This window comes from Leptosomus discolor, chromosome 1 (assembly GCF_034619465.1).
Source record: "Leptosomus discolor isolate bLepDis1 chromosome 1, bLepDis1.hap2, whole genome shotgun sequence".
In the NCBI taxonomy this organism is placed as follows: Eukaryota; Metazoa; Chordata; class Aves; order Leptosomiformes; family Leptosomidae; genus Leptosomus; species Leptosomus discolor.
This window is the reverse complement of record NC_141391.1, coordinates 139316494-139329351: the sequence shown is the minus strand read 5'-3', so window position 1 is coordinate 139329351 and position 12858 is coordinate 139316494. Positions and strand designations below refer to the sequence as shown.

At 44.2% G+C, this 12858-nt stretch overlaps 1 protein-coding gene across 3 annotated transcripts in view; it reads right to left on the bottom strand.

Annotated features, from left to right (window-relative positions):
- Positions 1-2594: 2594 nt before the first annotated feature.
- The window catches only part of LOC104349704 (protein mono-ADP-ribosyltransferase PARP12), a 32305-nt gene continuing 22041 nt past the window's right edge, over positions 2595-12858 (bottom strand). For 2 of the 3 annotated variants that reach the window (XM_086478949.1, XM_086478959.1), the window contains 5 exons: positions 12651-12747; positions 12088-12166; positions 7458-7588; positions 5567-5718; positions 2595-4586 (listed from right to left, as the gene is read on the bottom strand). In XM_086478949.1, coding sequence (XP_086335075.1) covers positions 4303-4586; positions 5567-5718; positions 7458-7588; positions 12088-12166; positions 12651-12747 — 743 coding nt within the window. In that variant the 3' untranslated portion in view covers positions 2595-4302. Of the gene's footprint in view, positions 4587-5566; positions 5719-7457; positions 7589-9664; positions 10173-12087; positions 12167-12650; positions 12748-12858 lie in introns of those variants that run through there. The other variant, XM_086478967.1, reaches the window with a different exon arrangement.

The window sequence follows — 12858 nt, the reverse complement described above, 5'->3', positions numbered from 1 at the left end:
AATCTGCTGGCTGTTCATGAAGCATGTAGTTTATGTGATCCATTGTTACGCAAATTTAAGAATGGCATTTGTAGTGCTCTACTTTTGATAGAATGTGATTGAGAATTTTGTCTGCTTTACTTCAATAAATTCAAAGATGTGCTCAGTTGAGCAGCAAGTATGTGACCTCTTTGCATGTATGGATGAAGTTTTAAATGGGTTACTCAGCTTAATCTCATAAACCTGTAACAGTACGTGTCCTCTTTGCTTGCATGAATGTGACTAAAGGCTTTTTTCAGCTAGTGCTGCACATTTTGCCCATAAACGAGAACTTCTGGTTTTCTGCCTTATCTTCCCTTTGTTTTTATCTAAAATACTCGAACTGCTCTGTCGTGCTTCACCATGCTACGCTGACTTGTTTTCAATTACCATTATGGAAAACAATGAACAAGCAGGTAGCTCAGTGAGAACAAGCAGAGGAAGAACTTGCCCAAGAACCCTGCTGACTCCCAAAACCTCATCTTTTTATACCTCAGCAGAGCAGTTGGAAAGCAGTTGATACCTTATATAAACATCTGCCGCTTACAAAAGAGGTACTGGTTTTGCACAGGTTATGCAAACACAGATCCCATCCTTGCTTTTGTTCCATCTTTGCCACACCCATTAAATTTAGCAGACACCCCCCCCCTCCAGGGCACTTTTTTTTTCTGGATTAGGAGGGGCAGAGGTAATAACGGTCCTTTGTGCTGTGCATCAGCCTGCCAGCATTACCTCAGCAACCATCTCTGTTTAACTTTGCTGGTGCTTTTACAGGATCCCCAGAGCGGCTGCAAGGGCAGCAGCCCCCCCCCCCCCAAGCCTTTTCCAAACTGCTCTCCTAGTCATCTGGGCCGGGACCACGTACGGCACCGGCTCAGCCACCGCCGCAGCTCCCGCAGCGTTACCTGTTTCTTGTAGCTCCGCGCGGTGCGAGAGGGAGCTGGTGATGCTCTGTTGGCCTTCGCTGCTGTCAGCCCTGCTCCTGGCAACGTCAAGCAGGGCGCTTTAGAAAGTCGGCTGCAGTGGGGCTAGCTTTTAGGAGCCATTCAAAGAATTGTTGGAGACCTGTCCGGTTCGGACTGCCCGTGCTGTTACGCTGTACTGAAACCGACTGTGATGACACACTCCTAGGTGTAGGAGCCTGCTGTGAAAGCACAGCTGTCACCCATCATCTCAGGCCATGCCTAGGCTCCTGCTGCTCAGCCCCAAAGCCCTCCAGTACTGCAGCTTCTGGGGGGTGGTGGTGAAGAAAGTCTATCACAGCATCAGTGGTATCATGGCCAACTATTGTAGCCGATACGTTGGTTTTGAGTGATTTTTTTTGTTTGCAAGTCAAGACCAGACTTATTAACCCAGGATGAGGCATGGTTTTTAAGCAAGTTTTCAACACGTGTTTTCCTGGCAGAAGGGCATACATACAGATCTTTCCAAACACAAAATCAAGGCCTCAGTCAGCTGCAGGAAGCGCTGCGATAGCTTCTTTAACGTCTTTGTATGCACAGCTACTGACCAAGACCTTTGGAGAGGGTATTGGGCCTACCTGTGTACAGCCACCCCACGGTCTCACAGGCCACGACAACACTCGGCAGCGGTGAATGGGCTCGTTCCGAGGCATTGAGTCGTTTTCCTGAAACACGGCATTTGTCTTGCGGACTCCCGCTCGCAGCTGCCTTGTCTTTGGGATGCAAGAACCCAAAGAGCAGCTGTGCCAGAGGGGCTGCACTTTCACAGCTTTCACTTCTTCACGGCTGTCACCAACGCAGCATCTTTTTGTGCCGAGGCTTGAACATGCCAAGGAGCAAAACAAAGCCCTGGAGCCTTGCAGGGCCTGGGAAACTGTGCTCACGCCGCTCCATCTCACAGATACCACGAAACTCTCCGTTTTAATACCTGAAGGGGTTTGGGCGGGGTGGAGGGAGGAGGCTCGACTAACAGAGCTGCTGACCAGCTGACTAGGGCTGGGGCTGGACTATGCTGCATTGTGAGCAGACCAGCTGGTTGGCACCCCAGCTCACAGGGGGAGACTGGAAAAAAATTGTATCCAAAGGTAAAATGCTACAAACATACTAACATTTAGGGGTTTTAATAAAAGTTTACAGTGGTGCTGCTTATAAGACATTCTGGCGCTATTCTCTGGGTCTTGAAACATGAGCAGTAGTTATTCCCTCCTTAGAATAAACCAATACCTGGCTACCTCTACATATTAAAACCAGTAGTGCTGCTACTACTTCACCTTATTCTTTCCCCTTTTTTTAGGGCTTTAACAACTGCTCAGAGCAACTGTTTAATTACACGGAATTCAAACAGACTCCAACAGTACTTAATATTAAGGGTATCTTCATGAGAAAGTTCATTTACAGATGTATTTTCCCTGAATCAGTCCGTATTCTGTCCTTCATACCTGGCTAAGCATCTGCACCACAACACAGAACCGCACCCATGCAGTTCCCGGGTTTAGAAGCACAGCCAACAGGAAGACAGGGAGCACACATATTACGGGGCTGGTTCGCTCTGTCTGTTCAGTTGTGCCAGAAGTTCACGTACGGAGACAAACTGCACACTAACAAGCAAAAAAGTGAGTGAAACCCCATTTTATTTGCAAATATAGCAAAACTCAATGATTCGGGCACTGCACAGGCAAACAGAAGTCAGAGATCTTAAAAAGTGGTAAAAGCATCCCCTTTTCATGCATTACTGATGCACGTTTTCATTTAGTTACAAGACAGCGATTTTAACAAGATTTTCTAGTTTTATATACTTCCCAGTCCTCTTGGTAACCTGCAAACTTTGAGCAGTACATGTGTGGTTGACAGACTTGTATCGAAGAGGCAAGTAGCTGGGAGGCTCTTTGTGTTAACTGTAAAGTGTACCTGAAAGTGAAAAATCACTGCTCCTCTGCCCTCAGCAACAGCCCCTCTCTTAACCGCTAGGCCACCTCAGTAAGACGTCTGTGTGCAGAGGGTCTTCAGTTCGATTAACCTACAAACTCCTTATTAAAATGCATTAGAAAAACTCTCATGGAGTTTCTGCATTTTCTTTTGGGGACCATAAAAAGCATGTAACTTAATAAAAAAGGACTTAACCGTTAGTAGGGCTGTACGTTACTAACAAAGACAAAGTAAGTGTAGCAAACCACAGACGCAGGGAAGCAGAATCCAGGGTCACCCGCAGCGACCTGACAACACGAAGAGCAACTGCATTTGTCAGCAAGTTCTCTGCGAGTTGCCCAACGCAATGTGGGCAGCAGAGCACGTATACGAAGTGTCTTAGGACAGCAGTTCCACCACTGGCCTCGAGAGAACGTGAACTGGTCTCTTCCAGTCACGTCATATTTCTGGAAAAACGCAAGTTAACGTATACGAATAGGACAGAAAATATCAATGCTGCTCAAGAGGCTTCTCCTGTCCTATAGCATTTGCTGAGCAAACGGTCACGTTGAGAAAATACGTGGCCACATTCACTTGAAAGGCCGGCTGGTTGTGACACAGCCTTTATATACTCACGGCCATTAGCTGCAGCCAAACCACCAACCTGTAGTACCTGCGTATTCACAGGCTGTGACTGCCTCAGTTTCGCTTGAGCTCTATCCTTGTAGAGGTCGCACCGCAAGTTACGGCAGAGCTGCAAAAATCATTTGATCCAACAATTTTCTGATCTAAACAGTAGCTGCCATTGTACAGATGGAACTGCTCCACTTGAGAACTTAGGACGTGTAAAAATAAGCTTTTTCATTGCTTTGTTTTACCATTTCAAATAGCAAACTAGGATCAGCATTAAGCAGCAGCACTTTGCAAACTAAATCAAGTCGTTCTTACGTACACTGACTTGTTTAGAATTGTGATAGATGAGAGGATCAAGAACACAACATTCTGCACTGAAAAGAATCGTTGACTATTAAAAACCCGAGTTCGCTTAAAAACTACTGTACTGTTATTTTTTCTCTTAACTGAACTGTTTGCAGAGAGAAATCCTCTCTGCTCTATTTCTAAGAAAATGCATTCACAATTATTTGGCCACGGAAGTTGTACATTCAACTTCCCATCCCATGATTCTGATTCTTCTGCTATGGTTACCCAAATGTCTATGCTTCATTTGAGAAAGAAAGAGAAGATAAGGCGATTAGTCTCAACAAATGTAACACCTGTTTTTTGCCAGCCCTCCTCAATACAGAAATTCTTTGGATTAACATTCCGAAGGATCATATTAGAAAGAACAAAGTTGTCAAGTAGGGGAACACCTGCAATATGGAAAATAAGATGAGGGATACAAACAGCTCTGATCCCTCTAAGACACAACGCATCTTTCCGTTCCCTCCTTATACTCTATTATATACTCTGGGTAAATCTGGTATTTTTCAAAGACAACAAAAATGGAGGGATTTAACTCATCGTCCACGCAGCTGTCATAAAACCGAAGCCCGTCAACAGACTTTGTCGGGGGGCGAACATAGGCTGCGTTGCCTTTAACGTAATCTCCAACCAATACACGAGCCACGAACATGATGTTTGTTTTTCCTACAGGTTGACAGTATCCGTGGGAATAGGAAGCATCTCTAGCAAAGTAATTTCCTAGAAAATGATATGAAAACACGGTTATAAGGAATGTGTATAAAGTGACAGCGAAAACTGAGCATCTCCTTGGTTTTCAGGAGGTATTTGACCCAACTTTCAGGTCTCGCAGAATGGTGGGAGTTGGAAGGGACCTCTAGAGATCATCTGCCAAGGCAGGTTAGCCCAGAGCAGGTCACACAGGGACGCATCCACGTGGGTTTTGAGTCTCTCCAGAGAAGGAGACTCCACAGCCTCCCTGGGCAGCCTGTTCCAGTGCTCTGTCACCCTCAGAGTGAAGAGGTTCCTCCTCATGTTCAAGCGGAGATTCCTGTGCTCCAGTTTGCGCCCATTGCCCCTTGCCCTGTCCTTGGGCACCCCTGAGAAAAGCCTGGCCCCATCCTCTTGACACCCACCCTTTAGATATTCACAAGTGTTGATAAGGTCCCCTCTCAGTCTGCTCTTCTCCAGACTAAAGAGCCCCAGGTCTCTCAGCCTCTCCTCTTACTCAGTTTACAAAATACCATAGAAATTTTTAGAAGGGATTTCCCATTCAGAATTTGCTATTCTAGGATTATTTTTTAAAAAAACAAAACCTATAAACCCACCAGAGGTGTGTGTGGTATAACGAGAGAGGTGGCCAAGAAAACATGAGGACCTCCCATACCATACCGAGGGAACACACACCCTTCTTGCTCCCTGCCATGAAGACTAGTGGCCATTTCTCTGGCAAGTTCAAATTACGACCCGGAGGCTTCAGAAGACCCCACCTACAGCAACAGAGGCTTTTTCAAATCCTTACATTAATTCTCTTAACACTTTGTGAAAATACTCAGCCCTGCACAAAAGAAATCCTTGTCCTCTCCAGAGGGAAGGAAGATCATAGTATCACTTGTCTTTTTTTTTTTTTTTCCCCCCCCTCCATAGTTCAAGACTTCAGAACTTTGCTCTAGTATCAGGGGACTGTAAGTAGACATCTAACACAGTCACCTCCTACGTACCCTTTCCATAGTTAGTTCCATTGCTTCCACAATTTCTCCAGTCAAAGTTGTGAACGCAGATGGTTTCCATGAGGGAGATCTTGGTTCCGTGGAACAAGAGCTTTTCATTTACTTTCTTCCCTCCATTTCCCCTTTTCATCTGCTCCTTTTGCCTAACGGAAAAATGCAGCGGAGGAGAGCGTCAGCAGTGGAAGAGAAGGGAGAGAGGAATTTTTTTAAAAAGTATATAACGTACACGTAAATATTGGCTGGATGAGACTTCCAGTCTGCTTTCTCCTCTCTCAGCTTGGAAGGTGGGACAGACCAGCAGTACGATGAACAATGACAAGATGAGCGATACAGAGATTCCGCTGCTCAGCAATTCTAGGCAATTCTGGCTTTCTTCAGTGAATTTAAGTAAGCATTGACACAGTCCCCACTGTACCAACCTTTTGCTCCTCTGTGGGGTCCTACTAGTTCTGCTTTAATGTCTCTTGTCCCTTCCTACCCCCAAACCCTCTGCGGAGTGGAGGCTGCACTAAGCGCAGAGCCTCTGTGCCCCAGCAGCGGGCAAAAGCTAGAGGCAGCTGCTTCTTCACGGCCACACACCCCGAGCTCCTGCCCCTCGGCGAGATCAGTGCAGATGAGGCAGAGCCAGAAGGAGAAAAACTGAGCCTTCCTTCCCCACAGAAGGCCTTACTGCGTTAGGCCAGAGTCAGACTGAGCGACGAGCCGTACCGAAAGAGGAATCACAAGGGAAGGCTCAACTAGGGTCTCCCATCACCATTTCACAGCATCCAGACATCCCGCAGGTGTTCAGAAGCTGTCGAAGTTGACAAGACAGTAATACTCTTCAGAAAGTGATCAGCTACAAAGCAAACGGAGCCAGGGAGAGGGGAGAATCCTTCCAACTGGTAAACCGTGTAAATGGAAAGTGAAGAGCAAGGGGCTGAAATTTGTTCACTGAGAACTCGGCAATGTTAAACTCTGCCTAGTTAGCTTAATTATCTCCGTGGAGGAGGAGGAGAAAACGAAATAGTATGCACTGTTACATGTTCTGAAGCGCCTTAAGTTTTGCTAGATGAAAAGGCTTTACGAAGTGATTTGCTGGTGACTTCCTGGGTTCAGTCACTTTGCAGGTGAAAGTACCTATTGGAGCAGTATTTTTCTTCTCCATTACCACTCCATTACAGCCCTTGAACACTTACTATTAGGTATCCGTGCTTTTGTTTTAAACTAGACAACTGGTCTATGCAACAGCTTAATCTGCTACCAAAGTAACTCGAACACGGCTGTTCATTGTCGCTAGCACCAGCTCAAACCGGCTGGTGTCTGGCTTGGTCTAAGTACTTGGAGCTCAGCATCACTGATGCAGGTGTTGAAAACCAGAAAGGAGCTCTGGAACTCGGAGATCGTCAACTGAAAGCACACGGATTCTTTCTCAGTGCACGCTGACTGCATTCAGCAAGGGTACTCAAACTCTTGAGAAAGCCTTAGGTAGATTCTGACTGCAAAAAGACCCAAGCACCCTTCAGTTTTTTAGCAAGTCTTTCACGTAGTCTGACGGATAACCACTGGTAACGGACAGAACACGTGAGCAGCAGGCAGTTACTGCTCCGTCCCCGAGATGAGGCACTATTTCACATCGCTGTGGGTATCCTCATCCCAGTTTTGCATCATTCATGTCTTTCTGTCCGTACCACTCCCCTCATCTTCCAAGGAGCCGTGCAAAGGGAACCTCCCCCCAGGAGCACGGCATTCTCTGCAAGGCCTTAGACACCAAATTTCACTCCCAGAACTGCTAAGAAGGAAACACCAGTCACGTTAAAGCACAGAAGCTCCTAGGGAGTAGGCACAGGACACCAGCTCCTGGAGACTCCCTCCCCATAAGGATGAGGAAACAAATACTAACCACTGAAACATTTTCCAGAGGGACGGATTCTGAATCCTCTGTATTTTAAGGACCTTATAGTGTTTCATAGTCTGGTGAAACAGCTGCTTTATTCCGTTGTATTCAGAGGTTGTGTTACTGATTTCCACTGCCTATGAAATATAAACCAAAGCAAAAGATGACATGAAGCTTCAGTTAGCTCATAACATGCAGAAGCCTAATTACAGCAGATACACGTTCAGAAGGGTCCCCAAACTAGACTTAGGAGGGTTAATTTAATGCTTTAGATCATGACTATGTGAATAATTAGGACAGACTTAATACGTAAATCAGTATGTCATTCCTGCTTTGCAAGGACACCTCACCTCTCTTCAGGAAGGATGCTGAAAGTGAAGGATCAATTACATGTTTATCATCTCCAAGTAAAGTTGACACTTGTAATTTTGAACCTCAATGAAACAGAAATTTTAAAGAGACCCCTTGACTGATTATTCCAGATAATATTAGTTTTATATATAAAGCTGATTAAGAACAAAAGATGTGAGATAACTATCATTTGTAACCAGACATTTAAGGGAGCTTCAGCTATTCAAGAGGAAACAAACAAAATATGCACAGCCTCCCAGCTCCTTAACTTTCCAAAGTCAAATAGAGACTTAAGACAAGAAAGCTACATTTCTAAACATAAGAAAACAAGATTCTAGTAGGAATGTTACACTAAATACCTGTTTAAGCAAATACATCTCCTCCTTTCCTAAAGGAAACAAAGTCTATTTACCCATACTTTTCTTGTTTAAAAATCCATCAAGAAATGCACATTTTTCCCAAAGAAAAGTTAACGCAAAACATAATTAAAGCATGATTCGAGCTCTTCTGCTTGCTTATGTCATGCATACATTTTCCATTTTTTCTCCAAAGTAACCTGTGCCTTTAATCTTCTAGAATAAACACCTATCTTCCATAAACCGGACTGAAAACGCAAAATGCTGGCAGACTGATGTCACTTGGTAATACTTTCCCCTTTACTGCTGCCTAAGCCAAGTGGGGACTCAAGATGACCTGAAATGCCCAACACCCCAGGTATCAAAGCTGTGTTTTAAGCAGGAAAGCTGTGGTCATCCTAGGAGGTAGAGTGAAATCAACACCTTAACCTGTCAGGTGAAAGCTCCGCACTTCAGAAGACGAGCTTGGAGAGAAGGTAAAATAGGACCTAATTTCACAGCTGCATATAAATAAATAAGTGTTTTTCTGGACACCATGACCAGCTCATGCATTAAGTACTTACTGACGAAGAGGCCTATTATAGGGAAGTCTTCTAAGGATTAAGAATAAAGCCCAGCTGCACAAAGAAGAATTATTTCTTAGAATTTATTAAAAAGCTTTTACAAGGTTGAATGAAGTTTTCCATGTCTTAACACAAGACTATTTTCCAAAGCTTATTTACAACACATAAAACAATTTGGATGGGCGAGTGTTTATTATCTGCATGCTCTGTGATACCACAGCTCAAGCTGCTCACCATCACCTACAAGATGAAGATTACGTCACTGTATTTCAGTATCACGCCTTATATTTATGCATATGCAATTCTTATTTAGACTACAAATATGCTTTTGCCATGTTGCATCATTTACTGAGGAACTGTAACCTTCCTGGGTAAAACAGAGGGTCAGCCACGTGGTACAAGGCCCAGTCCTGTAAGAAAGGTACTTCAATTATTTTATCATACGCCGGCCTCCAAGCAATGAAGTCTGTTCTCTTTTGCATGAAAACTTTCTGGGATAGTCCTTATTTCCCAAGGATGCTTCCCCTGCTAATAAAGGGTAACACCACATTGCTATTGAAGGTTGGTACTTCATAATGACGTAACTTCTTCAGCATTTTTCATCTTCAGACCTAAAAAGGAAAACCCTAGCAAGCATAAGCATTTGCTAAACCACTATCAAGGGGTGGAGCTGCTGAGGCAGAGAAGAATCACTGCCCTGTCAGTGGATGACCGTACGAGAACAGGACTCTTGTGACACCTCGATGTCTGGTTAACTTTGCTTTCGGAAGCAGCATAGTTTGCATCAGTGCCAGTGACCCAACTAGAACTACCTTCTATAAAGCACACACGGAGACTCTTCGCATTGCATCAGCTCCCACCCCTGTTACAGCACAGCAGCCTTTGGCACGTGTGTCAGGATTCAGCAACACCGCAGCCACACAAGGGCTAATGCTCTGACGTGAACCCACCCACCCATCGCGCCCACTTCTTGGTTGTACATTAAAGATACGAGTTGAAACCCAGCATGAAGTTCCATGACTATATCGATTCTTTTTTTTTTGTTTGCCTTTAAAAGGTCTACCAACTACTAATTCCACTTTGCCTGTTAAACAAAGACAGAAGAATTTCACACCAACTTTCCTGCTGGTGTCACCAATTTCCACTGTGCATTTCGTACGCGCTACTTTCTGTAGAACTACGATTCTAAATGACTTACAGGTTAAGACACTGCAACACTCAAAAAACAAGCAACATTACCAAAACAGAGCTGCGTTTTTTTTTTAAGCAAAGATGACTTTCTCCCTAGCTCATATAGGTGTTCATTTTTAAAATGGATCACTTCCAGCGTAGTGAATTTTGCCAGGATTATTTCTCAATGTCTGAAGAGAAGCGAATTCATCAAGTCGGAATTGTCAGGTCTTACGACGGTCACCACACACACGCAGGATCCCAGCCAGTCCCAATATTACCTACTGCAAAAAAACAAGCTTAGGGTCCCACAGAAATATTTAATCCAGCCCAGGCTTTCACTTTTAGCACCAACAGGTACTGTGGGCTTTGTCACTCTTTAGGCACAGAATGAACTTCTCCTTTCTGATGAAAGGCGCTCAGTTTACAAGTTAAGAGATGGTTTCCTTAGGTACCAACTCGGCAAGCAAACTGAGCTCTGGGGAACAAGATGATCCTTCTGTTTCACACATCTCCACAAGTACCACCAGCGATACCACGGATCCACGCATCATGTTCCAAAGCCTCTCACACCTCAGAGACTCCAGAAACACCCCAACAAATGGGCTCAACTAAAATTCAGACTGAAGTTTTCAGAGTAAATGAGGGAAGCAGTTAAGTACATACAACTCAGAGACCTACAAAGAACTGAGCTGTCTTCCTGACATTCTTTTCAAAAATTTAAGCTGCCGATAAGCCAAGGGAAGAGCTGATTAGCTATATCCTTTATTATTTTGACAGAGCTGAAAATATCACAGGCCCAAATCTTCAAAAGGTCTGTCTGCCAGATTCCCACACAAACTCATTATTAGTTCATTCAGCAAGTGCTGGACACTCGACCATTTTACAATCTTTAAAAGTTAGGGGTTTTTGCTAATTGTGAAAAACAGCTGTTTGAAGTGAGCTGGTGTACAGAGCAGTTGACTTAAATTTTACCTATTGATTTTTCATCAGAATTGTATTTAGATCAATTTGCTATACACGAGATGAATTTGCTATACACACACACGGCCAGATACTGGGGTGACACGGAGTAAGGCACAATCCAACACAAGAGGGTAGTTGGGGTAAAAAGAAACATTCAGCACAGAGCAGAACAACAGAACCCAGCCCATGGAGGCTGACAGACGTGATACTTTTGGTTCTCATGCCCCTGCCAGTGTAACTATACTAGGGAAAATAAAACACAAAGAGTGAAAATAGCAATGGGGGTCTCTGTCAGCTGAAACTAGCCAGAAAGAATTCCCAGTCTGGAAATACGATATTACTTCTGCCCTGTCCCTAGCCATCAAGCTGTCTGTGCCAATACAACTTGGTCAGCATCATACAAGATTCTGTGACACAGTCAACAAGGAAAACCTCTTATGCTCCACATCACGTGCTCTTCTTAATCAGGGTCAAAACTGCTATAAAAAAAAAAGGACAAGTGTAAAAGGCTTTTTTCAAGCATACTGTAGTACTTCCACCGTCTGTGTTGCTCTTCCTGAAGGACTCCTCCTTACTACCATTAGGTCTAGTAATTTAAAAGACACCTTCACGTTTTTGGTCTTGGTAGACTAAATAGGAACGTAGACTTTGGGCTGACGTGGGTTTGTTTTGTTGAAGAGATCACTGCAAATGTTTTTTTGGTATTATTGGCTGCAACTCTTTATTTCTGCCACTCCCTGAGGCCACGGTCTGTGCTCAGATCTGTGATATACATGACAGTACTGGGTGACTTGAAAGAGCACATAGAGATTTCCTTTCCTAGATCTCCAATCCAAACTTTATCCACCTACACAGAAAGGGTTTGGTCTCAGCCCAGCTTCCAGTGAAGAAATACACACTTCATAGAAGGCCCTTGCTTAACTGGTCCACTAAGTCTCCAAAGTAAGCCTTTTTTTATATTTTTAACTAAATCTTTTGGTCCGGAATTTGATGAGTTTTGGTTTTGCATGTAGATGCTGTTCATGGGAATTTGTCACCTTTTTCAGGAGCTCTTGGGAGATCACCTAGATTTTTAGCACACCCACCCAAGAAATCATTCCTGTCCCTTTTTTGCATCTACCCAGTTACAACAGCTTCAGTTAAGCAGCATCCTCTTTTGAATCATGCCTTTCCATCGGAATTACAAGAGCGGGGGGGGGGAGGGGGGGGGGAAGGAAAAAAAAAAGATACCTTGTATCCCAAGTCAGGCAGCGCAGACTGATCCCAGTGTACAGGACAGGTTTGATCCGGAATAGAAGAATCCCTCTGGCTGTTTGCAAACAAACAGAAAACAAGGTGTTAGTAATCCTGGTACTGCTCTGAACATTTGGACTCTATGATCTCGAAGGTCTCTTCCAACTGAAACTGTTCAATGAGTCTACGATTTCAATTGGCAGCATCCACTTTGGTCAATTCCTACACTTAAAAATAAACCAAATAAACCACAAAGAAACTGGGAAACGGCCTCAGTCTGTAAGCTGGGTTTGCATGCTGCCGTTCAATCGTCACAGCCCTCTGTCACTTGCTTTGTTAAGAAACAACTGTCCATCACCAGCCCTGTGGATGCGGTACCTGGAGTAACATGTACCCCAGAAACCAGGTGATGCGACATAGCTTCTGCTCAGTCAAATGGGTATGTTTTCTTCTAGCAACAGCGGCGTTCTTTGCACAACTATGGCCAGCGCTGGCAGCCATTTTGCCTTATAATTACTTCTGAAATACGAAACCCCAACAACTTGAAGAGTATCATTTACCCTTTTTTTATCTTCTGCACATCTTCAGAAGACACAAACTTTGGTCGCCTGCGAACCTGTCTTCGAGTTTTAAAAGAGGTGTTTGTCTGGGTCATTTCTTGAGGAGAAAAGAGAAGGAAAAAGAAAAAGTCACTAACACATCTACAAGGTGGAGTCATTAATTAATGACAGTCATTAGTTAACGAGAAGTGCATATTCATTGCCAATT